This window comes from Oikopleura dioica, chromosome 1 (genome assembly GCF_907165135.1).
Source record: "Oikopleura dioica chromosome 1, OKI2018_I68_1.0, whole genome shotgun sequence".
NCBI lineage: Eukaryota > Metazoa > Chordata > Appendicularia > Copelata > Oikopleuridae > Oikopleura > Oikopleura dioica.
This window is the reverse complement of record NC_137291.1, coordinates 13,626,328-13,651,630: the sequence shown is the minus strand read 5'-3', so window position 1 is coordinate 13,651,630 and position 25,303 is coordinate 13,626,328. Positions and strand designations below refer to the sequence as shown.

General features: G+C 40.1%; 5 protein-coding genes across 5 annotated transcripts; 3 read left to right on the top strand and 2 right to left on the bottom strand.

Moving 5' to 3' along the window:
• Positions 1-5,992: 5,992 nt before the first annotated feature.
• On the top strand, positions 5,993-8,349 carry LOC145703147 (uncharacterized). Its single transcript, XM_081780465.1, has 3 exons — positions 5,993-6,105; positions 6,666-7,020; positions 7,187-8,349. Exons 1-3 carry the CDS (start codon positions 6,013-6,015, stop codon positions 7,504-7,506), a joined length of 768 nt encoding a protein of 255 aa, XP_081636591.1. The 5' UTR covers positions 5,993-6,012; the 3' UTR covers positions 7,507-8,349.
• A 100-nt stretch (positions 8,350-8,449) lies between these two features.
• Positions 8,450-9,991, top strand: LOC145712270 (uncharacterized). Its single transcript, XM_081789959.1, has 4 exons — positions 8,450-8,511; positions 8,557-9,074; positions 9,115-9,304; positions 9,347-9,991. The coding sequence occupies exons 1-4, from the start codon at positions 8,450-8,452 to the stop codon at positions 9,681-9,683; spliced, it is 1,107 nt and encodes a 368-aa protein (XP_081646085.1). The 3' UTR covers positions 9,684-9,991.
• Positions 9,992-12,457: 2,466 nt separating this feature from the next.
• Positions 12,458-16,704, top strand: LOC145712269 (retinol dehydrogenase 12-like). The gene is made up of 8 exons (XM_081789957.1): positions 12,458-12,463; positions 12,505-12,693; positions 15,389-15,535; positions 15,600-15,805; positions 15,859-15,991; positions 16,039-16,228; positions 16,354-16,473; positions 16,517-16,704. Exons 1-8 carry the CDS (start codon positions 12,458-12,460, stop codon positions 16,687-16,689), a joined length of 1,164 nt encoding a protein of 387 aa, XP_081646083.1. The 3' UTR covers positions 16,690-16,704.
• Positions 16,705-16,995: 291 nt separating this feature from the next.
• On the bottom strand, positions 16,996-18,291 carry LOC145708458 (uncharacterized). The gene is made up of 3 exons (XM_081786166.1): positions 18,085-18,291; positions 17,160-17,676; positions 16,996-17,120 (listed from the first exon to the last, which is right to left on the bottom strand). The coding sequence occupies exons 2-3, from the start codon at positions 17,656-17,658 to the stop codon at positions 17,017-17,019; spliced, it is 603 nt and encodes a 200-aa protein (XP_081642292.1). The 5' UTR covers positions 17,659-17,676; positions 18,085-18,291; the 3' UTR covers positions 16,996-17,016.
• LOC145708357 (uncharacterized) lies at positions 18,287-20,147 on the bottom strand. Its single transcript, XM_081786054.1, has 4 exons — positions 19,598-20,147; positions 18,916-19,553; positions 18,612-18,877; positions 18,287-18,571 (listed from the first exon to the last, which is right to left on the bottom strand). The coding sequence occupies exons 1-4, from the start codon at positions 19,639-19,641 to the stop codon at positions 18,287-18,289; spliced, it is 1,233 nt and encodes a 410-aa protein (XP_081642180.1). The 5' UTR covers positions 19,642-20,147.
• Positions 20,148-25,303: the final 5,156 nt, after the last annotated feature.

Genomic DNA, 25,303 nt, shown 5'->3' with positions numbered 1-25,303 from the left:
TAAAAAATTGAAAGAAGATTTGACTTGAACTTCCGCCGATTCTTTTGTTGAAAAGAAAGTCTTCTGATCGCGGTTTCTTGAATAGGAGAGCATGTTGGAGTTTGAGCATCAAAGTGGGAAAGTTTCTTTATAAGTTTTTGTTTGGCTTAACTCAAAAAATGATGATCAAACGTTTCTCATCAAAATTAAATTTTATTATCGTGACGTTATCGAAACGTCATTACTAGAATACAGTTTGTTTTTTTGAACATTGAAAATTTGTAAATCTAAAAATACTGTAATTTAGTGCATTCTAGAACACATTTTTCCAGGAAATGTTTCTACTACAGTATATAAGGCGGGTTTTGGTCATTTTCGTCAGATTACGATTCTACACGACAATGGCAGGCAAAGCGCTGAAAATTGTCGGAGGTTGCTGCTGTACCGTCGTTGTCGTCGTCATCGGCCTTTCTGTTCTGGTAGCAAATTATCGTTCGCAACGATTGAAAAAGGAATTGTTTTATAATAAAAAAAATATTCATTTAACAATCTCAATCATAAGATTAAAATGGAATCGAAAACAAACAAAAAGAACTTCAATAATTTATGCCAGGAGAATGGGTATAAAGAATTCATTGTTGGAGACGAAAAATGGGAAGGAGACGGTTATCCTGAAGGTCATTTTGCTTTTTTGTAAGTCGATTATTAATTTGATTATTTGATTCCTTCCCCCCTCGTCAATAATTTTCGTTAACAAGAAAGAAATCGGTTCTACATGTAAAAATACGATTTTAAACTTATTTTTGATTTTTGGTTAAAAAATGAAGAAGAAACACGCAGGCAAAAAAAGTCACAATTTTTAGCTCGCCAAACACTTTCACGGCTGAAGGAGAATATATCGCGATGCCCTTTTCTCGTCCTGATACTTATCCTGCCAGTGACTGCAAAATAAAACTCATCCCCAAAAACGATGACGAAAAAATTTTTGTGAAAGAGGCAACAATCGAAATTAACAAAGATGACGGCCAAGTTTTAACAGGAAATGTTGATAATGAAGAAACATCAGAATAATGATATAAATTGAAATTTTATTATCACAGATTATCAATTTATTTAAAGATATCGTGACTGATATGACTTCCTGTGGCGATAACTACTTCTCAATCAATGGAAAAAGATTGTGCGGCGACGACGATTTCTACTCTTCTGGCTACGAAAACTTCTTCAATGTTGAGCTTGGTGGTGCAGGAGAACCTTTAGAATTACACCTTTACAATACCCAGCCAGTTGAAGGAAAAGTTAGGATGTATTTTTATACAAGCGCTCAGAAAATTGAATCATCAGTGTAAGTCTTCACTCAGTACTTGCATTCAAAAATAATCAATATTTTTAGGACCGGATCATCAAACAAAAACGACAAATTGGTCAACAGATCATGAAGATACAAATACATAATATTCTTATCTCTTCTTTTCTTTTTCAATAAAATTTTTTGAAATTCAACGTTAAAAGAAGCACTTTTCTAATCAGCGACCGAACTCACTGCATGTTCTTTCTGATTCACAATTAAATAAGTATTTACGCACGCTTGGAAAAGTGTTAAACACAGGAGGTACTTGGGAAACATGCTTTGTAATGACAGTTTTATATGTGCGCTAAATCAATAAGTAACTTATGCACTCGTCCCATGACCACGCGCAAAGGTCGATGCTGTCCCTTATCAAACGCGACTGCTGACAATCGTGACATTTTCAAAACGTCAGCAGTTAAACTTATCATCAAATTCAAAAGCTAATTTTGAAAATAAGGGGGTACCCTCCTTTACCATCATAAATTTATTTCTGAAAGCGAAGGGTACCCCCTTATTTGGCGTTGGTTTCGACCTTGGTTTTGGCTCGAAAATCAGCGCTAGAACACGTTAGATAATGTGCATCTTGTGTCGGAAATTCGGCAACTCGATTACGCGGATCCTCGGCCACTAATTGACTCGCCCGTGCAAATCGTTTTAATTTAATGGAATTGTAGCTTCTTACCAAAATTTTCAACACTTCCAGCAGCTTAGAGATTTTCTCCTTCCTTGCAAAAATTGCGTCTAATCTAGCCTCTGGGCCTCGTATCAGTCCACACGCTTCTTCTCACAGCTTCCCAGAACTTGTTTCAAGATAAAACCGAATAAACAGTTGTTTTCGCTGTTTCAAAAAAAACAAAAAAGACGAAAATTGGAAGCGAAGAAAAAAGAGACTTTCAGGCGCCTTGCGCTAGAAAAACCGCAATTCAGACAACTCCAAGGTAAGGAAACCCTTAGCTCAGCATGTTCAATTCTGGCTGATTACGATTTTGTCCCCCAGGGCTTTCGCGTGATTAGAATCCAAATTCCATCCCTAGTCAACAAAACGTAATTTCACCCCAACCCGCATCGTTTGAAAATATCAAGCGTAAAGAATCCAACGCACTCTAAAATTTTGAGCATTTTTTGAAAGAAAATGAGGATTTCAAATGCTGGAAAATGCTCCTTTTGCACAAATTTTGGGTCATTTAAGGGCGTCACTCTTAAAAAAAATATATATAACTGATATCTCTTCGTCAAAGAAGCTTTACTTTTTAGATGGTGACACCCTTATTTTTTGAGCAGAAATTCGAGATGACTTATCATAGATAAAGATCAGAATAAGGGTCTCACAATGATAAAATAATCTTTGTGTATATTCATTAGTAATCATAAACAAAGGTTATTTTATCATTGTGAGACCCTTATTCTGACCGTCATCTTGGATAATTCAACTCAAATTTCTGCCCAAAAAATAAGGGTGTCACTATCTTAAATCATTGATTAATAATATATTTATACAAATGCAAAATTATATACGGTATATTATTTCTATGGTAGAATTCTGGCTATCAACACCGATATGATCCAGTTGAGTGAGCATGCTTTGTCCCTCAACAAACGTATTCTTTTGATACTCTTTTCTACCGTTTCCCATCCATTCCAAAACGATTCCAAATCTGAATTGAATAACTCAAAATACATAATAAGCCGCGTATTTTTATCCTTGGTGGAGCGGTTTTCACCTAACTCTGACGCCGCGTGACTAAATTTAGAGATTTATTTAAAACCAAGAGAAAAAAGGAGGAGGAGGCCTAATCATCGGACTCCAGTCACAAGTTAAAAATTGAGCGGAGAAGGGTACTTTTTCGAGTTCTCTGAGAACAGAGGAAATCTAAGAGGAAATTGGGCGGTTGAAAAAGAGATTTATTGAATCAAGGAGGTGAGAAAGCAGCTTTTTCTTTCATGAATTAAGGGTATACCAGTCGATAGAAGGGTTAGGGTTGAATATTCACAATTTGACTAATTTTTCAGCTATTTTTTTGCCAAAAATCGATGATTTAGCGATAGATTCTATTCGTTTCGAATCTTTTTTTGCCCGTTACCCCCTTAAGTTGCCGATATATCCTTAAGTTAACCCTTATTTTAATCAAGAATAATTATCAATTGACAACTGTTGATAAATCCCAAGATATTAAGGGTATCAAAGATATTTTTTTTCTCGATTTTGCCCTTTTATCTGAATAAAGTTTTCTGAGGGAGACCCTTTACTTCATAAAATGTTAAAAAATCTTGATGAAAAGCTCTTTCAATAATAATAAACAATCATTTTATTCTTTTTATTTGAAGTTATAAAACCGACATGATCAATTTTGAAACTCATCTTCAGATTCTCCCCGTTGTCAATTGAAAATCGTCGAGGTGGTTTTATTTCTGAGTCCATTTGGTCGATCGCGGAGAGCGCCTCAGTCGGACGGAGTCAAACAATTCTTGCCAAAGCATCGTTTGAATTTTACTCCCGCGGCGATGCTGGTCCCACATTCGAACGTCTCGACCACCACTTGAACAAAACCTGAAGATCAGAAGAAAATTTTTCTGAGAGATTTTTGTGAAACGAAGAAGAGGAAAGAAGAAATATGGATAGCTTACTTGCTCAAGGATTCGATGAAAGAATGCTGGCTCAGATGTTTGGTACAGGAAAGAGGTTTTCAGTTGATTTTGAGATTAAGGGTATCACCATCAAAGCTCTAAAGAAGCATTTTTGACTATCGGGCCCTGTCCCCTTAAGATTTTCCGAATAAAAGAGACTTTTGCTGAGTTTTTATCGGTTTTTTTTTTAATAATTCTCAAAAATTTTCATCTCAATTTGATTCTAGTGACCGGGAGAGCCTTAATTTTCTTCACACAAAACACACAATAAATCTTTATTACACTGACAATGATTTTGATGGATCAAGTCATGTGGTTTCCGATCCTATTAAAAATTGCTTTTATTAATTAATTCTCAGCTGGTGGTTCTAAATGAGATTTTAGTGACGATAGTCAAAAAGATATCGTTTCGTAAAATGTCTAAAAGCGTCGTTAAACAAGTGCTTTGTAAATAACTTCCGAAGAGATTTTGCTGTAGATTCTTGTAAATTGTTTGGTTTTATTTCTCTTCTATAATCATAAAGAATAGGGCCTTTTTTGATTTATGGTTAGGCCTCGGACGTAAAAAATCATCACCACCAGCCGGTCGTCGTACGGTAACAAGAGTAGGCTCATTCGAAAGCTCTTGAACCGGGCTATCTGTTGGGCTTATAAAAAAACTGGGCCCTGTCCTTCTTTTTCGAGATATTTGATTTTGAAGGTAAGCTTCGAAAAATATTTTTCAAAATAACTCGTAACAGAAAGGGAGGGCCCAGTTTTTTTATCGGTCAAATAGAAAGCCCTTATCAAGACCTTTCGAATGAGCCCTCTCATGTTCCCGTACGATGACCGGATGGTGAAAATCGTCTTTTTTACGTCCGAGGCCTATTTATGGTACGATAAAGTGCTTAATTTGAGTCTCAATATGGAAGTCTCTTTTTTAAGGGTATCGAGGCTTGAAATTATAGATGAGGAAAAAATGAGTTGTATACCATTTACGAGGATTTATTGACGAAAGTAGTCATCATTTTTACGGGCGAAAATGATTGGGAATTAGTTTGAAAATTAAGGGGGCTATACCCTTAATTGAATAATTACGTTGGTACTTCAAAGGATCCGAGGTCAGCCAAAAGTAAATTTGATTTTGGCGGGTGGAAATTCTCGCCACAGATGGTTTGAATTGCCCTTTTTCCCCATAAGGTAATTTGCCTTGGCGACTGGATTTCAAGGTCACTGGAAAACTTCTACTTTCTTTGTGTTGAAACATAAGGGTGTACTTGGCTTATTGGGGCTTAGACTTGTTTGGATAAATTCGCGTGCTATTTGATTTTGTATTGTCGTTCAAAAACAGGAAGCGCGGGAGATAAATCCTTTGAGAATTAAAATGGACAAAGGGGAGATTTTCTGAGCCAAGTTACTGTAATTACAGTCAGAAATTTCAATGACGCTGTTATACTGGAACAAAGTTACTGCGGTTTTAGCCAATAAATTTGGGTCAAACTTGGATTTTCCTGAATATTTCGGCAATTTACTGGCGACAGGAGCTGTCTTTTATCACTGTAACAAGTTACAGGCTTTAGTTCTGTATCTATCTATCTGACTACATTTGTATACTCAATTGGACCCAAGGCTTGGGCGACTCAGGCAAGAAAGTTTCCACTTGACAGATGAAGCTATCGGGAACGATAAGCTCAAAGTGTTTGAATTTCGCCCGCACAAGTGCCGTCAGCTAGTAAAAGTCAGTAATTATCGGGGCATTCTTTGTTGATGTCAAAATAGAAAAGGTCAAATAGAGACTCATTTGGCCGATTCAGGGTGACTTTTGAACTTTTCTCAGAAAAAAGGGGCGTGGCCGGGGGAAATGGAGCGTTTTCATTGGTTGACCAATAAGAAACGAGCTTTAAAAATGGTCAAATCTTATTGGCTACATCTTTAAATGGTCATTTATTGGATTTTTAGAATATTTTGTGCGTTTTGTACTCTGAATTTTTTAATTTTTTCATTTAAAATAGAATAGACCAAAAATTATTCTATAAAATTGAAAACCGAACTCAGGCGGCACTGCAGGATTAGACGCGATGTTAGGCGGTTCTGCGAAATCGTTCGCCGATCCTGGTTCCAAAACAAAATCGCAAGCCACGACAAAGAAGGAATATGGATCTAGCATCAAGGTGAGATAAATCTGAAATCTTGAAACCGCTCAGGCCCCTTTTTTATTCATAAATCAAAGAGAAAAATGGTGAATTTGATTAGCTTTTTGTCCGTAAGTACGATTTATTTTTAATGACAGCAAGCCAGAAAATATTTTTTTATTGACGTGCTTGAAAGTAGAAAATGCGTAAAACGACATCAATAAATTGAGTTGTCAATTTATGATATCCGCTCGAATCAGAAGATAAAGTTGGCCTTGAACTTATCTTCTTGCTATTTTACGATACAGATATATCTTGCCAAAAAGCATTTGACTTCCCACGGCGGTCAAAAAGCCCAAGGAGTTTAACTTGTAATACAAGAGATTACTATTTTTTGACTAATTTCTTGATAGAATACGTAATCGTAAGCTCCTTCCAAATTTTTGGTCGTCAAAGTCAAACGGGTTAAGTAATTTAACCCTTTGATGCGGAATGACCAATTAATTGGCTTTCTTTTGGTGTTCACCCAATCCTTTCCCTAACCCTAACCCTATGGATGGTACACCCTTAATTATCCGTTATTCATATCTTTCCTCTAGCAAGAGCCAAAATCCACAGGCTACGGCTCTTATGGCTCCTCCAAGACAACAACAAAAGCTTCAAACAAAAACAGCTACGGAAGCGTCCCAATGGCCGGCGCGACTTCAACCGGCTGGGGATCATCCGCTTCAACTCAGCAGGCGGCCAGAACTCAAAATCAAACTTTTGCCTACGGAAATGGCTCGAAAAATCAAACAAGCTACAACCAGAATCAACAGGCGATGCCGAAAGCGATGCCTAGAGGAGCTGCCGATGTCGGGACGAAGTTGCAGGCGATTTCGACTGCAGCGGAACATTATCGGCTGAAATGTAAGCGGAAGATTTTGGGAAGAAAAGCGCTCTTCAGACTAGAAGGTAAATGATAGTTTAAAAGCGGAGGTGAAAATTCTCCTCGTTGATTTTTTGATTGATTTGCGGATGTCCATAAATGCAGCGAGGAAATGACATTTGACCAAGGAAGGGTCTTGTATAAATTCTCATCACCTGTCTCTGATTGATCTTTATTCCCTTTCCTTTTCAGAAATCATCGCTTTCCACATCCGAACTGGCATGAGCGAGTTTTCCGACCGCCACGACATGGACATTTTCGCTCAGCTGGCTGAGCAAGTTCTTTTGATCATCGCCCGAGCTCACGCGAAGGCGAAAATTGACGAGCTCCAACAAATCGCTTCTCCCGAAGGCTTCAGTTTCTACACCTCTTCTCGCAATCGATGGGTCCTCAAAAATCTTCAAACACTTTTCCAGCGATACCCATGCCAGGAAGTCAAGGATCGACTTTTGGACGCGCAGCATTTCGAAAAATCACTCTACGGAGTTCTTCACGTCGTTTCTTACAAATAATTTATTCTACTAGGGCAACTTCTTCAGAAACCAGGCTGGTTTTTCAAGTCTTCTTAATTTGTCTCCCCCACTGTGCTTTCTTCTTCTCACTGTATATATTTTTATCCATGCGTTGTTTTTCGATTTTAACCCATCGACGCGGGATGACCAATTGATTGGCTCTTCCTTGTTTTGCGATTTCAAAGGCGGCAATTCAAAGAATACGAAATCGTAAGCTCCTTCCAAATTTTTGGTCGTCAAAGTCAAACGGGTTAAGAAATTTAACCCTTTGATGCGGAATGACCAATTAATTGGCATTCTTTTCTTGGTCATTTATCAGCCGAATGCGGCTTTTTTCAATGCCTTGTTTGAAAATTAAGAGATCTGAGGCTTTTTCCGAAAAATTGGTCAGCCCACGCCAATGGGTTAAAAAATCCTTTTTGGCCAAAAAAGCCCCCGCAAAATTTTTTCACCCCGTCTCGTTACCTTCCAAAACCGTCCGTCAGTTCTTAATCCCACTTGTTTCTTCTTATCCCTTCGTTGTGTATATTCGCGTAACATACAGTAATTGTCTTTCCCCAGTTGCGGCTCCAGTTTCATTCTGTCCTGCTCCACAAGATTGATTTACAGGCGTTTCACTTTTTATGTACAAAGTTGGTAGAATCTGTCAGAAATGACAACGCTCGCCACTCGATTTTTTCTCACAATTCTCGCCAAAAAATCGAAAATTACAAATTTACACCTGGCGATAAGAGAAAATCTCGAAGGCCGAGTAGAGTCGTTTACGGTGTAAATGTGCCCGCTTTTCATTATTTTCAATAAAATGTATTCAAAGTTCAATAAACCAAAAAACTGATTCAAAAACGCGATACGTTCCTTGACCAACAAACATGAGACCGGAGCATCTGGCAGACAACTCAGAAGCAGAAATATCGTTCTCGAACTTTTGTCTCGAAATTCTTGAATGAAGACTTTTGCATTTTTATCAGTGATCAGAGCATCCGAAGCTTTCAGAGCTAATTGCCCGTAAATGACCATAGAAATCATGGATTTTTTGACAAAAAATTTCAGTGATCAGGAATTGGGAGATCTTTGCGAATCAAACTGCCTTGATGGTCTAAGCTCCTGCCTTTCTGACTGCCTCTCTGATGCCGGGTGTCAGGAGCAGTGCTATACCTCCTTCAACAATTGTTCCTTCCGATGCCCTTGTAATATTTTCTGCCCGGACGGGTGCAAAGATTGCGAAAACGAAATCTGCCCCGACGACACCTGCCCCGACCAGAATCTCGCTGACGAATGCGAAGCAAAATGCTCAGAGACACTTGAGTATTGCCTGAATCAGTGTTCCGACCCAAGTTGCCAGGAGAACTGTTTTATCGGCTTCAACAACTGCTCGTTTCGATGCCCCTGTAATATCTTCTGCCCGAATGGCTGCGAAGGCTGTGAGAATGAAGTTTGCGGCGGCGGAGGAGGAGAAACAGCGAGACGACTCGTTCATCTGGGCGATGCTGGAGGAGAAGGGAACACGGCATTTTTTGTTACTGATGAATTTGGCGAGTTGTTTGAAAAGCTTTTTCTTGCACTTCCAGGTAAGGGATGAAATCGTTTTTTTCCAAAGAAAATTTTAAGATTCCGGGCTTTCATCAAATACTTCGTTGAGAAACGCCGGATTCGCTGTTTTCAGGAATGAAATCTTCGCTTTTGGCGGAGAAGTTCGAGATTCCTATAAAACGAGAATTCTGAAACTTGAAGGTTGCGAATTCAAGGTGCACCCATTCAGTCTTGTCCGGCCATTTCATTCTACCTACGGATCTATTGCGTGAGTTTATATCAGATAAAAAGGGGAGATTTATTTTTCAAGCGTCTGGGATGGTGGAGATTTTGAAGAAGAAGGAGTTTACATCTGTTTCGGGACTTACGATTATCGAAAATATTGCGAGCGCTTCAATGGAACCTCTTCCGAGCGAATCGCCAGCACGAATACGGACCATCAAAGTGCGGCGATGTGTGTCTACGGGAACGAGCTTTTGGCCATTGGCGGAATCAATAGCTACTCGCAAAAGGTGGAGATTTTCAACTGGGAGTGGAATTACACCACGGAGCATCCGGAAAGGGTCAATTATGCGCCCTGCGTCAGTGTTGATGAAGGAGTTATACTATTCTCCGCAAGAAAGGATAGAATCAAAACGAATTTTTGATTGAAAAAAATTGCCGATTCCAATAAAAGCTCAGCTGGGAGTCGCTCTAAAGTTTGGCTCTTTCAAAATTTGGAATGGCAGCAAATAGGAGAATTTTCTAAGTCAGCGTATGGGTTTACCGCGGCAAAGCTGGACAATAACACGATCATGATGTTCCCAGGAAAATATGGAAAGGCAGCGTATCGAACAATTTGGAATGGAGAGCAAATTGAAGAAAATAGAGCGCTGCTGACAGGCGGAGAATTGTCGTTGGACAATGTCATGCATCCGATTGTCTACGAAGGGAATCTGGAGTGCCCAGAAATCAAAGCCTGACTCGCTTGAATGAAACATTTATTAAATTAAGCGTAAAATCTCTTAATTTCTTTTCTTGAGCAGTTGTTCTATCGCATCATCATTTTCCGTCGTAGTTTTCCAGACGGTGATTTCTCTCAAGGAAGAAATGAATTTCTGATGCTTCTCGAAGGTTGATTGGGTCTTTTTGCCATTGGAACTGATCATGATGTCGAAGGAGAGCTTCAGATACTGAGAGAGAGAGCGATTAGTATGCAGAAGCAAAAGGATGAAATCCAGGTCGCTGTAGCGCTTGACTTGTGGAATTTTGAGTCCAGGGAGCATTTTGAGCAAATGAGCGCCTTGGTTTTCCGATGATTCGACGAGCCAGGAGACGACGGCGGTTATTCCAACGATGATGTACAAAATTGCTTGCTCTGGTTCAACAAAAAATTTCATTTTTTCGATAAAACCGAGATTAACTCAAGTTAAAACAAAGTCCTAATATGACCATAAGAATAGTTCTTCTATTGACGGGCTCGTAAACTGCATGAATCGTCTTGATTATCTTCAGTCCAGTCAGATTCCTGTGCTCTTCATCTGTCGGTCGACTTGGAAAATCTTGAAAGTGAAGCCATTCTGGCAAGCCGCATTCGAATTCGACGGGATTTCTAGCTGGATCGATGTAGAAAAAGTACGTCAAATAGACCGCCACAGCCACAAGACTAAAAAAATGAATCCGAAAGGGCGTCTTGTTTCTTACAGAATGAAATACAGTCGGCGAAAAACGAATTTCAGCGCGAGCGAGTTGGTATTGTTGAGTCGGTGGAGAATGAGATTGGTTTGTTGATATTTTAAAGCTGGGTCTTTTTTCTTGTTTTCTTCGTTGTCTTCAACTTCCGCTTCTTTCGCCAAGTCGCCCACCAAGTCTCTTATGCTCTCTTCTGTAGCGCCAATGATGAAGTTGAGAATATTTGCAAGGTCTTTGGCGACATTTGTGTTCCAGATGATTTTCGTGGTGTACATGAGAACAATGATGAGGAATAAAAATTTAGGGAGAATCGCGTAATGCCATAAATTCTGGCTTTCTTCGCAGTTTCCCAGGATTGTTTCGACGCCGCACTCCATATTACTGCATTAACATTTAGTTTTTGCACTTAATTGCATTACTGCACCTGAGTTTTGCCCAACAGTACTTCCTCAAAAACGGAATTTGATTCCAGGTCTCAAAATGATAGCTTTTGTAAGGCGGCGAGGATCCGAAATAACGATTCGGGTTGAAAACTTGCAGTCCGTCGACGGAATACATATCTCCTCCGAGAAAGATGGCTACGGCTAGAATTAGCGCTGGAAGAGAAATGGAAACGGAAGTGAGGTACTCGTCGATAGCGAAAGTGGTGATGGGATCGGTTTCATCTCTTTCGAAGAATTTTGTCGCTTCTCGGAGTACTTTCTCGCTGTCCATTTTGAGAAGTGAGAGGCTTTGCGCTTCAGCGGAAATTGATTCTACTTACTTCTTTGACCAAGATAGAAAAAAGGAATATTCATCGAAAATGAAGTGTTTTTCACTTTTTGTGATTATATGGACGAGGCTTAGAGCAACGGTTGCCGACGTTGTAAATATGCAAATTTGAATTTATCGTCATTAGAATTGTAGTCTTCAAGAATCGGACTTCAATTTACGTGCAATCAGGTTGAGTCTCTCGTTGATTCAAGATCTGCAACACTCCTTGATGAATGTAAAAATATTGCGAAAAGAGTTTTCAATCGTTGTTCTGCAGAGTGTGTGGACTTGGAATGCGTCAACAAGTGCAGAAACGGGTTCTTCAAGACCTAGGATGTTTTTTGTCGTTTGAGATTTGAGAGCCCATTTTCAGAAGAACTCTGACTTCGGAAATTAATAAATGTCAGCCTCAGAGAGAATCCTCGAACTCCAATACTGAAGATGCTTATCTTCAGTTGAAAAATTACAGGTCTGATTTTTGTCTTGCAAATACTCAAAATATTTAAAGAAATTTGCTGTTATCAATGGAAATTTCAGTTGCAGAGTTGCTTGGAAAAATCAATTTTGCACAGAGGTAAAAGAAAAAAAATTATTTTACTTTAATAATGTAATTTTAATACAAGGCTTGAACGAAATCCACTAACAAGCTCAAGTTGTGGAAAGCTTGGGAGGAAAATTTCCTCTTTGGTTTCAAAGCTTGCAGAAAAAGAAGCCGAAATTAAACATCTTCAAGAAGGTTCACAGCAAAAAGATGAAATTATTGATCTTCTTAACGGCAAAATGCATCTGGCAAAGTATGAGTTTGATAAGACAACCGAAGAAGCCTATATGAATTTTGAAGAAGAAAAAAAGGTTTACAAATGCATTAATTTCGCAAATACATATTAAGTCACTTACTGCTCAAATTGAATTACTTTCGTCGCAAATAGATGAGCTTCAAGCAACAACAACAACGACAACAACTACATCGACGACGACAACAACTACAAGAGGGACAATGCCGGTAAAGGTTAATATTTTTGAAAATAAAGAATCTTTTTCGAGAGCGACATCAATATTCTCGTCATCCCCACCGGTTCCGAGTACAGTGGTGCTTATCTTTTTTCCGGTGATGGAGAAACAAAAACTGCAGCAACAATCAGCGAACCTTCTAAGAACTACTTTAAGTACGTTCAGCATGCTCTTGTTCTCGGCAAAATGTTCATATTCGGTGGAGAAACTGATTCAAAAAAAGTACCGCGATATCTTCATATTTTTATACAAACTCAAATAATATAAGATTGCCAGGCTCGAAGGATGCTCATTTGTTGAAGAATCAGCCCGACTAAATCAAAATATATCGTATAGATCTGCTGCCTTGACAACAGAGAACGGTAGAAAAGCATTGGTTTGCTTCCCTCATGACGAAGAATATAAAAAATGCGAAATTTTCGATGGATCGTCTTCGATCTCCACTTATTCATCTGATTATTCTCATCGTGGTGGCAATCTTGGGGTTTATCATGGAAAACCAACGTCAGTTGGTTCTTACTATGGCGACTTTCAAACAAGCGTGGAAACATTTTCTTCGACTGGTTGGTCGTCACTTACTAGCTTTCCTAAGTATTTATGGATCGTTGTCTTATTTTACAAGTTATTGAAGGTCAATTTGTTACGCTTCTTTGGTTGGCCTTCCAAATGGAAACTTATTGGTTCTTGGAGGTTTTCCCAACAGTGATTCGAGTTTGCGTTCATCAGAAATTATGCTTTTGCGCGACAATAAGTGGACTTTAATTGGAAATCTTATTGAAGTACGTACAGGCTTTACGGTACAGCATTCACTAGAAAATAATTAATATTATGAATAACCACATTTATTTTTTGTAGAAAGACACAGAAATGTCATCAATAATGATCGAAAACTCTATCTATGTGGTCTCGGGATCTACAGAACCATGGCGAATTCAACGTGTCGACCTTGACAAAGATCAAATTACCAATACAAAACTGTTAGGTATCGCAGCCACTTCTTGGAATGGATGGCCAGTTATTCAGCAAGTTTCGTCAGATGTCTGTGTTTAGATATTTAATACAGTCAGGTCTTGCAAATGCGCGGTATTATTTTTCGGGATTTTCGCAAAAAACAACGTTATTGCAAGCCATCAATTTTTTTTTGAAAGTGGGACAATTTTATTGACCTTTTTCGCCTCTTTTCTTTTTACTATCAAAGAAAGCATTTTAGGAAAATGCAAAAATTTTCAGGATTTTTGCCAAAAACCGCGCAATTGCAGTTCGCGCAATTGCAAGACCTGACTGTACATGATGGTGATACGGCCTAATTCTTCGGCTTGGAGGCCGAAGGATTGATGCGTGTAAGAACACTGATTCTTCGGCATAAACCGAAGAATGAGTGATAAAAGATGCCGCGTTTTTTTCGTCAATGGTTGGAAAAAATATAAATTTTCGATTTTGACAAAAATTTCAACTAGGGGGAAATCATTATATCGACCGTTTTTGTCATTGTCTAAACCCTAGAAATCACCTGGAAAAAACCTTTTTTCATCGCCTGGGGCGATTCTGAGACCATTTTTATGAATTTCCTACGAACCGCCATATCTCACGTGACAGCTGATGAAATCACGTGATTTATATATTTTTAAAAAGCTTAGCTTCTGAGGATTGGGGGAAAGAAAAAACATTTGAAAAAAATTCATGTTGACTGGCAAAAATAATTATTTCAAATTTTCGGCCAATCAGAAAAGTCGATTTTACAAAATGATTTTTACGTTACCCCAATCCTCAGAATCTGAGCTTTCGATAAATACCTTCATCACTTGGTTTTATAAAGTATAACGTGAGTTATGGCTGTCCGAAGGCGAAAAATTTATATTTTTTCCGGCGGTATTATACCAAGCCAGGATTGAATAATCCCAAAGTTCTTATAACCCCCCTTAAGAAAAATACCCCCCCCCCCCCTTTTACAGTGAAAACCCAAAAATCGCCCACCCAAAATTTGGCCGCTTTTTGTCTAAATTTGCTTTTTCGGAACCTGAAATCAACCCAAAATTTGGCCGCTTTTTCAAAAATAAGAAATTTTCCATCAGAATCGGGCCCAAATGACGCCATTTCTGATCATTTTTATCTTTTCTAAAAATGTTTTAATCATTTAAAATGATTAAATTCTAATAATTATGTCTTCAAATAACCAAACATTTGAATAAAATTCATCAAAAATGTGAAAATCATGCCGATTTTCGAAAATTTCGAAATTTTGCTTTTTGAAGGGAAAACTTGGCTACCCGGCAAAAAAAACCAAAATTTGGCCGCTTTTTTCGGAAATATATATCTAAAAACCGGCCAATATTTGGGTTTTCACTGTACTAAAACGAAGGGTTTTCCTTTCGCAATAAGCACTAAAATGAATAAAACGGGCTATTTTTATGTTTAATTTTAGTTAATTATTTGAGGACAGGAAAGATTTATCATTAAAAAAGCGATGCGTAACTATAACTAAATAAAGATGGTGCCAGAAAGCTAAAGTCGTAATTTCAGGCCGTAACCTCTCCCGCCCTCCTAATATAAAAAAGACTCAGAAGAATAAACTTTTTTATTAGCAATAAGATGAACTGATCACGAAAGATAACTTGACTTTCTCTCCGTTTAAAGTTCAGAACTGTCTTTTTTCGGCCATTGATTTCTGGTAGGAGAATCGAGAGAAAAGTTCACCAGGGCAACGACCTTACGAGTTTGCGCAAGAACGGAGGGTCCAGATTCTAGAAGTCGAGAGTCACAACTTGGAAGAACGCGTCATTACGTAAACAGAGATTTTACGAGAGAAAGAAAGAGTCAGAAAAAAGTACTGAGTTAGACCGGAAATACGATGAATTGTTGCACTTCATGAACGGCTTTCTTTTATAAATTGAGTGTTGAGTATTTTTTGTATAAAAAGCCAATCGAAGATTATGATAGAAAACGTAAAAATCGCCTGGATGGAAAGACTGTAGCGATAACAGGAGCTACAGATGGAATCGGATTGGCTACGGCGCTAGAATGTGCTCATCGAGGCGCTCATTTGATTCTTCTATCTAGAAATCAGGTCTTTTTTCCATTCCCAGGCCGCTCATAAAACAACCTTTACTTTGATTTACAGTCATTTTCAGGAGAAAATGGAAAGAGCAAAGAAAATGATCGAACAAGAAGTGAACGACAGTGAAATCGACTTGGTCAAACTTGACCTCTCCGATGTTGATTCTGTCAAGAACGCAGCAAAAAATCTTATCAAAGGGGGCTTCAGAATCAACATTCTAGTGCTCAACGCGGGCCTAGCGCATTACAAACCAGAATTGCTTTATGGAATCAACTCAGGGTCGGACTTGAAAATTCAGTTCTCTTCCTTGATTTTATCGAAGATATTCAAAGGTTCATTCTCAAGTTCCGTTTTTCGGTCCAAGTTATCAACCATTTCTCGCATTTCCTACTCCTTCATCTTCTTTTGGACCATCTTGTTGGCTCAGAATCTGAACCAGCTAGAGTTGTCGCCCTTTCCAGCGAGGTATTACTGGATATATCTGAATCAGGTCATGAGAAATGCGATTTCAGGCCCATACACTTGCGAACGGCTCCGGAAAGTTCTGGCAAAAATACGCATCCGAAGAAATCGCGACTAAAGAACTCGGAACCGGAAGCGACATTTCTGGTGCTTACGCAGAATCAAAACTCGCCAACATCCTCCACATGAAATCAATGGCCGAGCATCACCCCCACATCAATTTTGTCTCCGTCCATCCAGGTAAAAAAATAGACACCAATTTTCTAAGCTGGGGATTTAATTTTAGTACCTGGATTACTATAGTCAAACTATTCATCAGATGGGCATTTATTTTTTCGGTTGAATAAGCAAATATGTATTTTTAGGCGTCGTTAATACAAGTTTTGCTGACAAATGGAAGTCTGGAATTGAAAATAAGTGCTATTTATGTTTTGTAAGAACTCTTTCGTTTTCCTGGAAACCCTGCATCAAAACTCCTTATCAAGGTATTTCAAAGTCCGCTTTGATCATCAGTCATCGATATTTCAGGCTGCCAAACGAGCATTTACTGTATCTGCTCAAAAGACATTGTTCAAGGTCAATACTACTCTGACAACAAGCCGAAAAGGATACGAATCCGCGGCTCGAAAGACTTGAATCTGATCAAGAATCAACTTTATGAGCTTTCAATGGACTTTGTTCAGAGCTGTATGAATAAATAGGCAGATTATTTTATATACAAACAGCTTTTTATTCAAAGAAAAATCAGGTGTTGAACTCATTTTCAATGATTTGACGAATTCTTTGGGCGCCAAGATCGCGTGAGTTTTCGATTTTTTCCGCAGCTCGTTTTGCTTAAATTTTTCGCTCAAAGAACCATTTTGAATTTCGCGCGTAAAACCTTTGTCATGCCACTCGAAGTCTTCCACGGGATCTCCATCGTACATTGGCGGTAATCGTTGAATTCTAGAGCGCGATGCTCGATTCGAATTTCGGTAAGGATCGTGCATCCCGCTCTTTTGATCACTTTACGTTCGTTTTTACAGAAGTCACACGATCAGCATTTTTCCAGTAAAAACGAGCCTGAGCAAAATTCCATCATTTCTCGGAATCATCAGCGGTCGTCCTTTTTTCATCGCTTCTGGCGAGTTTCCTAAAAACAACTCATTCCTCTCCCCTTTTTCGCCCAAACCGATCGAGGTCGAAATATAATTTTGATTTCTCCTCCTCAGCATCATCGTCGTCATCGTCGACATCACCAAGAGCGTGACAAAGATCGAGAAAATAATCCCAAGAGTAACTCCAATCGCCGGGCCAGAGTAAAATTCGCAGTTTGTGCCGTTGTAATTCATCGGGCAAATGCATTCGTAATCCTTGCCGAATTCGTCCAGTTCTTCCAGATCCTGGCATCGTCCAAAGTTCTGGCAAGGCTGAAGTTTGCATCCGCCCCGGTTGCAGAACTCGCCTTCCCAGGGAAAGACGCAGATGCATTCTCGAATCTCCGTCCCAGGAGTTTGCCGGCAGGTCGCATTGTTGACGCAAGGAGACACTCCCGGTTGACAGAGACGTCCGATCTCGCAGAACTCCCCACTCCATAAAGGAACACATGGGCCGTTGCAAGAGCAGTCGGTTGTTTCGCAAGTTCCAGAAGCACAAGCACCGCAGTGAGTTTCGCAGTTATGCCCGCACATGCCACTAGGGCACGGCTCCTAGAATTATTTTGAGTAAAAACGAGCCCGGCTTTCGGGCGACAAAAATTACGAAAAACGGCATATTTCACACATTATATGCTAACTCGGCATATGTTAACCTCCGTCATCACGGATACTGATTAAAACCATCGCTAGAAAAAAATTATTGGCGGTCGAAAAACGGCTATTATGGTCTTTTCTACGCACATGCCACTAGGACACAACTCAAAGTATCCATTTGGTAAAAATACGGTATGAGCCCAGCTTTCGGGCGGCAAAAATTGGGGCAATCAATCAAGCCCTATTTATTGGAATAACTCTATTATCATTTCTGCCATCGCAGAAACTGAACTTAATATTTTGAGAAAATATAAACTTACGATCAAAAAATTCATTTTATGGTCTTTTCTAGAGCTATCAACGTACCTGGCAGTTTTCTCCGAGCCATCCTGGTGCACAGCCATATTCATTTCCTCCCAGTTTACTGTCACAAATGCCAGTAATCAGGTCGCATTCTCCAACAGCACAGTGGCAGTCTTGTTCACATTGGTCCCCCCATTTTCCGAAATCGCAAACTTCGACACACAGGGGCGGCTGGAATCCAACTTCGCATCTTTCACAAGCTCCGTCAATTTGACTTTTTCAGTTTTTCATTTATGTACTCTTCCATGATTTCAAAAAGGGAGAAAAGAAACTGATTCCTGCAGCCTTCGTCGTTTTCGCAAAAGCCGCAGAACTCTTGGCAATTGTTTCCGTATTGGCCAGCTGGACAGGTCGAATTGCAACTTGGCCCGGACCAGCCGGCAGCGCAGATTCCAGGGCAAGAGCCTGTTGCCTGATCGCACTGGATATCTCCATCGCAGTGGCATTCGTAGATGCAGTGGAGGCCCCAGGAATTGAGCTCACATTCGTCCTGAAAATGACCTCGATTTTGACGGAACGAAAAATCGAACCTGACAGAGACGCGCTTGAAATCCAATCTCGCAAACTTGACACTCTCCCGTTTCTTTATCACATGGCTCCCCTCCTTCGCAAAATCCACAAGTCTCGGCGCAGAACTCTCCGTAGAATCCATCTTCGCATGGCTGCTGACAGTTTGGCCCAGTCCAGCCAGGTGCGCAATTGCCTTGATTGCAAATGCCAGTTTGAGAATTGCAACCGCCCTCGGCACAGTGACATTCTTGCGCGCAATCAGCACCGAAGGTTCCGTCGCCACAGCCTTTGGAAAATTGCATCAGCGGGTTAAAACTTCCTTACCTCTTCGACAGTCGAGTCCCCTAAAGCCAGTCATACAAGAGCAGCCATAAGGATGAAACAAGCAAAAGACTTTGCCTCGGCATGGGAAAAAGTTGAAAGCATTTTGATCACAAAACAGCTCGCAGTTCTGCCCCCATCTGAACTGAGGGCAGAATTCTTCGCATGTTTCTCCAGTAAAGCCAGGGGGACAGACGCATTCTCCGAGATCTTCATTACAGACCCCGCCATTCCGACACGGAGGGCATTCGTTTTCGCAGCTGCCTGGGGCGAGTTCGTTGCCGTCCACGCCGTTGGGGAGTCCCCACGTGCCCTCAGGGCATTTTTGCACGACTGGTGCCATGATCGCTTCGTCCCAAATTTGATCGATCGGACCGTTAATACGCTCATCATCAAACCAAGTGATCCACTGGCCGCCACTTCTCGTCCCGACATCATCGATGGTGTGAGTCAATCCAGTGCTATCTTCCTGATTGAACGTCTCTGGAATCGGAAAGTTGCAAAGAAGCTGCATTGTTGGAGAAGTATCAAGGGGATCGCAGACGATTGTGTGGCCCCAGCGAATGTTTTCTTGATCTCGATTTGAATTTTCTTCAGTCAGCTCGACCTCTAGAATCGCACTGGGATCCCCAAGACGGAGTCTGAAGAACACGTTTTCTTCCTTGATTTCAAGAGTTTATTTTACCTTGGCGTAAATCTAAGGGGCCTCAAAGAAGCGGATTCCGACATGACAATTCCTTCCACTTTTGCCCTCGGATCTTTTTTCTAGCGCTCAATTGAGTAGGATCTTACAATTACTAATCCATCACCGATATTGAAAACTACAACTTTACAATTCACATCTTGCCTTGTGAAAAATTTCACGGGCGGCGAAATTTCGAAATTTCGATCATGCGAATTATTATTTCGCGCTCGATCGAGCCCTTTTTCAGCGGCGCTAATGAAGTGAAAGGTGTTCGATTTGTCGCGCTCGTTCCTAAAGTCGGATTCGAGCAGACAAAAACGCCAATGCGCCAGTTTCCCCGATTCATCCTCATTTGTTTTCCCAGACGATTATTGTCGCCAACAGGTTGGGCTCCGATAAACGCGGAGATCTGCGCCGGGCCGAGTTCAGTTCCAAGTTGGTTTTCCAGATTTCCATCGGCGTTGGCTTTGATTGAAAAGGGGCCAGGGGCAGTGTTCATTTCCGGACTGTCGGGGAAGTCGGAAATGCAGTTGATGATCACTTCGCCATTTTCTCTTTTCAATGGTCAAAAATCGGGTCAAAGCTAGGGTTAGGGTTAATGATTTGTGACCGGGCCTGTCAATAAGGGGAGTCTCTTTCTTAGTGCTCACAATTTTTAAACCAGAAAATTTCATTTCAAAATTTGGATTTCGTGAAAAAATGCCTGTCAGACATTTTCTGAGCCTTCTCATCTGAACTTAACCTATAATAAAAGCAAGGTGCATTTGGTGCTGGTGTCACGTGTGTTACGTGTGAGGCACCGTGACTATCACCATCGCTATATCTGGGTAAGCCGCAGCCAGAGCCGTGAAAATGAGAAATAATCGCGCCGATCCCATTTTCTACGCGTTTTACACAGCTTCAATTCAGCATACGAAAATCTCTCTTCACAAAATAGAAAAAATAATAAATAAGGTCGAAAATAAATAATAGGAATGCACCACTACTACTGTTAAATTTCCTGAAGCACCACTTGAGCAACAACTTCGAGGAGTTCTTTTGATGAGATTTGGAATGAAAAACAATTTTAACCTGTTCAAGTCCAGGGGGCCGTTTTTGGCCATTTTGGTGAAGAAATTAATAAATTCGCCTTTTGAAAGGTTCGATTTAAAAGGAAAAGTGTTATGTAGATGCGGACAGGTCGCCCAGTCACCTCGCTAAAATCACAAACGCGCGAATGCAAGCTCGGTTGACAAGCGCGAAAATCAAATTTCGGAATCGGGCGAAATTGAACAAGAAGCAATGTTGACGTGTCGCGGTTGCTCGTTCTTGTGTTAGAAACACAAAAAAATCGAATTTAATTTGCTCCTTCTTCTTTTTTTTTCTTGTGCTTTTCAAAAAGACACGATCCTACTGCTCTATTGCTTTCACAAAACTGTAGGAAAGAGCGTCTTTATTTGCAGTTATAGTAAAAAGGGAAACTTGTAAAATCGAATTCTCCATGAGCGACTACTTGCTTTTCCCACTTCATTGATCTTCAATTTTAGCTTTCAAAATTTCAAATTTCCAAAAACATGGAGAGCCAGGAGAGAAACAGGCGATTACTGTATGTTCTTAGCACTTTGAAATGAAAAGAAAAATTCTAGAGAAATGAGCAAGCTGGAAAATCTGAAAGATTTCTATCAAGAATTCGCTGAAGACTCAAAATTACAGGATCATGAAGAGGCAATAACGAAAGTAATGACAGCCATGGTGTGGTACACTGAAGATTTCTTTACTTTTCATAAGGGCATGTTTTTGCGAGGAGACAATCTTTTTACCAATTGTTTATTGATTAGCAAAATCAAAAAGAAAGCGGCCCACTGCACAAGGACTTCGAATCAGATCGAATTTACGGCTTCCGGAAAATTTGCGAGTCCACCCTTACCGCCTTTCATCATCAATTGAACCTGCCCCTTGAATCCCTGTATGTTCAAATCCCAGATCTTACTGTATTGCCGAAGATCATGACTCCTTTCCTCCTCGACTTTTGGAAAGAATCGACTTTGGAAGAAGCCCAGAAGAATGTCAGTCAGTGTTTAGGAAGAAAGTGGGATGAAAATACTATTTCGAGTCTCGTATTTAAATAAATACTGTAGCCACTGTACTTGTCAGAGTGTTGAAGGGTTTTTTGATAAGTGCCCCGTCTGGGGCTGCAAAAATTACTAAACATTATTTATAATATTAGTGTATCTCTTCCGTCACCACGGAAACAGTCAGAACAACTGCCAAATTTAATAATCATAAAAAAAGATAGCCAAAATATATGAAAAACCCTTTTGTGGTCTCCCATTTGCAGAAATATATACTTTCTGATATTCAATTCCTTTCCCATTTTTCTTTTTCAACGTCGTTGTTGAGCACCTGTAGTCGCCAATTTACAGGCATTCTGAGCGCCATTACAATCTCAATCCATCTGATGTCTTCATCAAATCTCCTACAGGTGCTACTGGCGCTAGAATCTCTTCCTTCCTGGTATATAATCCCATCCCTTTCTTCCTGAAACCATTAACCAATCGAACAACCAATACAACAAAAAAGCAAAAAACATGAACACTCTTCTTTTATCCCTCACCTTCGTCCTCTGCTTCCTCGTCGCCCTTTTCATTCTCGCAACAGTCTTCCTCTACAGAAGCATCAAAAAAGAACAAAAAGACTTGAAGAAAATCCCCGTGGAAAGCATGCTCTTCGATCATCAATTTTTCCATTTCACCGAAGAAAAGAAATCGCCATTTTCAAGCAGAACCGAGGAGCAGTTCATCTGGTATTCGCCGGAAAGAGAAGTTCGAAATCCCTACCTCGACGGCAATACCCTCATTGGAACGTTGAATTTCAAGCCGAAGCGATTTTCAACCCTTTTGAATTTGAGCGATTTTGAAGTCGAGGTTTGAAACTGTATTTTTTTAACTGTAAAAATTGTAAATAAAAGACGTTCTTCTTGAAAAAAAATCGGATATTTTCGACCATCGATCATCGTTTTTCTTCGATTTCGGAAGTTACTGTAATGTCTCAGAACATGACAGTTTGATTGAGCCTCATTCTTCGACCATAAGGGCTTCTGTTTGAATTACTGTATAATTACTTTAGATGCCGCTCAGGCGAAAAAAAAGTCGAACGGGCGAAGTAGCTATCCATCCCTTGTTCTGTCATTTTTACTGTAGCGGCGCATATGACTCGAAAAAAAGAGAAGTCGGCGGCTTTGATCTGCCCCGGGGCGAGTTCCGCGGCTCATCCGTGATTAATTAACTTGTAAAGAGAGCCTTACACGGTAATTAGCAGTACACTCGCCTCCGGGCACACGAGCCATATGGACTTCCCATTGGACCCATGCTGTTTACTACAGGCACTCTCAGCTGGGGGCAACACTGAAGTACACTGGTACTTGAATTTTAGTACGAAAACAGATGTTTCCAGGGAGAACATCGTCCGGAAGTAGCGAATCGAGCTGAGCAGGAAATCGACACTGTAACTATCGGAGCTGTATTGGCAGTAGTTCATCATGACAGCTAGTCGATTTACAGTTGAGTTGCAGTTAAAATACAGTTTCATACAGTAGTCAAAAATTCGATGAAGAAAAAAAGCCTGAATAACTGTAGTCTTGCATCAATGTGACTTCATTACTGTACTTTTTCTATTTTAAAAGATGCTTTGCTCTCTAAGTTTGATTCTAGAGTTGCCGATTATTTGGCTTTTGATTATCCCTCCGTGCTGCGAAAATTGCCACCGCGGTGGGGTTATTCAATTTGCGCCAATTTACGCACCCACATTTTTCGAAGTTTCGATTCTAGAGCCAGAAGATCCCCGTGTAAGACCTTCCGCCCCGAGAAAGAGGAAGTCGCCTTCAATGGGCACGGGAGGCGCAAAAACGGAAATCGCATTTTCGGACTTGGCCGGAAATCATTTCAATAAACATTTGAGTAACTTATCCCTCGCGCGATTTTCTAAGCTTCGAGCTTTTTTTTGTATTTTTTCTTCAAGGATTTCTTGCTTTTCTTTCGATTTTGACTTTATATTTTGTATTTTTACAGAACTTTTTTTCTATCTTCTGAAAAAGGCGCTTAATATTTTGCTTTACCATTTTTTGTGTAAATTTGGTGCTTTAATCCGCCGCGGCGATCGGCTGAGCTTGGCTTGTATAACGTGGTGAATGTCTCGGATTAAATCGCCGACAGTTGAATTTTCATTGAAAATATCGCTACAAAGGTCGGAGCTCTGGAAAGCGCGGGGGGAGAGGACTTTCATTTGATAAAAGTCAGACTTAGATATATACCGTGTTATCACACCAAGAGGTCTTTGAGGAGGGCAGGAAGGGATAATATATTAGTAATTACAGTAATGTTGTAAGGCTCAACTCTATCCGAGGCCGAAGGCCGAGGGAGGGGGCGAAGCCCCCCCCCCTCCTAGGGTCCCACATGATCGGAGGCCCCCCTCATCGAAAGATATTTGGGGAGATCCTCCAGTAAAGAGTCCCCAAATAAGATAGAGAGACCCTTATCTGGAGGTATCTGCGATAATAAGAGAGTTCCGCCAATTTCTTATGTTGAGGGGGGCTTCGCCCCCTCCCTCGGCCTTCGGCCTCGGATAGAGCTTAGCTACTGTATCAATGCTGGGGTGACAGTTTTGTTTTAAACTTGCACCTTCGACTCCTTTTTTGAGCCGGAAGTGGCAAGTCCACTATTTTGGAAAATATCAACAACAAATGCTGGCTTTTGAATTTCACGCTGTCTGTAGAGCTGTCTCGCGCAAAATGAAAATGGTTTTGGTTGAGTTTTCTCGGTCACAGATGTAACCGTTACACTTCCTGGCAACGGGGGAAGGGCGAATCCGGAAATCCCCGCTAAACAACCTTCACTTTTTTAAACAAGGAAAAACTGACAGCTGCGATTATTCGAATGATTAATTTTAATAAAAAAATTTATTAAATAAAATCTTATTTTTGAGCTGCAAAAAATTTAAAGAAAAAAATGAAGAAATTTTCTAAAATTTCTAAAATCGCGAGATTCCGCGAAGACTTCTTTTACGTGAGTTTTAAGTCTTCTGTTTGATTATTCTTGGACTGCGTAAAATTGTGACGAACGTCATGTCATCCAAATTACGGCCGAAGCTCGGGCAAGTTAGCCCGTGAAATCCACCAATAATAATTCATTCCGGACAATTTTTCCCTGTCTCCTCGACTAAATTTCATAAGAAAGAAAGAAATGAGAAACGATGATTGGCTGAAAAAGGGTTGAGGAAAATCTCAAGTGGTTAAAATACGCCACCAAGGCACTTGAAAAGGGATTATCTCTGTTTTCGCGCGGCAGTGTGGCCTTTTTTTTCATCATTTTTGAGAAAAAAACCATCATTTTTCTCCCTAAATTGTCCGTAAAACCTCACCCCTAATGTCCTAAATTGTTAAAAGTAAGAAAAAAAGACGCAGTAGCCTTAAATTAACATTATACCGTATTTTGAGGAGGTAAAAATGACCATTTTTTCGGGTGACTTGGAAGAAAAGGGTTAATTTTGCATTTGATTTGATTGAATTTTATCTTAAAGCTGTTTAGTTTTATATAACATTTGTTCACGGTATATTTGCGCGGCTTTCGCGAGTGATCTCGGGTGACGTCTTCGAGTCTGGCTAGAGCAGTGCCTAGTTAGTTGGATTGGCCTTGGGAGATCGGATGAGGGGATTTTGAAATGGAACCAAAG

What these genes read in the sequence shown, in the direction of transcription:
- LOC145712270 (XM_081789959.1), top strand. Translation starts at nt 8,450, where the DNA reads ATGAAGACTTTTGCATTTTTATCAGTGATCAGAGCATCCGAAGCTTTC. An exon ending in GCTTTCAGAGCTAATTGCCC is followed by an intron (nt 8,512 to 8,556) that starts GTAAATGACCAT and finishes AAAAAATTTCAG; the next exon opens with TGATCAGGAATTGGGAGATC. An exon ending in GCTTTTTCTTGCACTTCCAG is followed by an intron (nt 9,075 to 9,114) that starts GTAAGGGATGAA and finishes GAAAATTTTAAG; the next exon opens with ATTCCGGGCTTTCATCAAAT.
- LOC145708357 (XM_081786054.1), bottom strand. Translation starts at nt 19,641, where the DNA reads ATGTCGGAATCCGCTTCTTTGAGGCCCCTTAGATTTACGCCAAG. An exon ending in CCCCTTAGATTTACGCCAAG is followed by an intron (nt 19,554 to 19,597) that starts GTAAAATAAACT and finishes CGTGTTCTTCAG; the next exon opens with ACTCCGTCTTGGGGATCCCA. An exon ending in GGGACTCGACTGTCGAAGAG is followed by an intron (nt 18,878 to 18,915) that starts GTAAGGAAGTTT and finishes AATTTTCCAAAG; the next exon opens with GCTGTGGCGACGGAACCTTC.
- LOC145703147 (XM_081780465.1), top strand. Translation starts at nt 6,013, where the DNA reads ATGTTAGGCGGTTCTGCGAAATCGTTCGCCGATCCTGGTTCCAAAACA. An exon ending in AATATGGATCTAGCATCAAG is followed by an intron (nt 6,106 to 6,665) that starts GTGAGATAAATC and finishes TCTTTCCTCTAG; the next exon opens with CAAGAGCCAAAATCCACAGG. An exon ending in AGCGCTCTTCAGACTAGAAG is followed by an intron (nt 7,021 to 7,186) that starts GTAAATGATAGT and finishes TTTCCTTTTCAG; the next exon opens with AAATCATCGCTTTCCACATC.
- LOC145708458 (XM_081786166.1), bottom strand. Translation starts at nt 17,658, where the DNA reads ATGTGCGGGCATAACTGCGAAACTCACTGCGGTGCTTGTGCTTCTGGA. An exon ending in TTATATTTCGACCTCGATCG is followed by an intron (nt 17,121 to 17,159) that starts GTTTGGGCGAAA and finishes AGTTGTTTTTAG; the next exon opens with GAAACTCGCCAGAAGCGATG.
- LOC145712269 (XM_081789957.1), top strand. An exon ending in GAGAAACTGATTCAAAAAAA is followed by an intron (nt 12,694 to 15,388) that starts GTACCGCGATAT and finishes TTGTATAAAAAG; the next exon opens with CCAATCGAAGATTATGATAG. An exon ending in TTCTTCTATCTAGAAATCAG is followed by an intron (nt 15,536 to 15,599) that starts GTCTTTTTTCCA and finishes AGTCATTTTCAG; the next exon opens with GAGAAAATGGAAAGAGCAAA.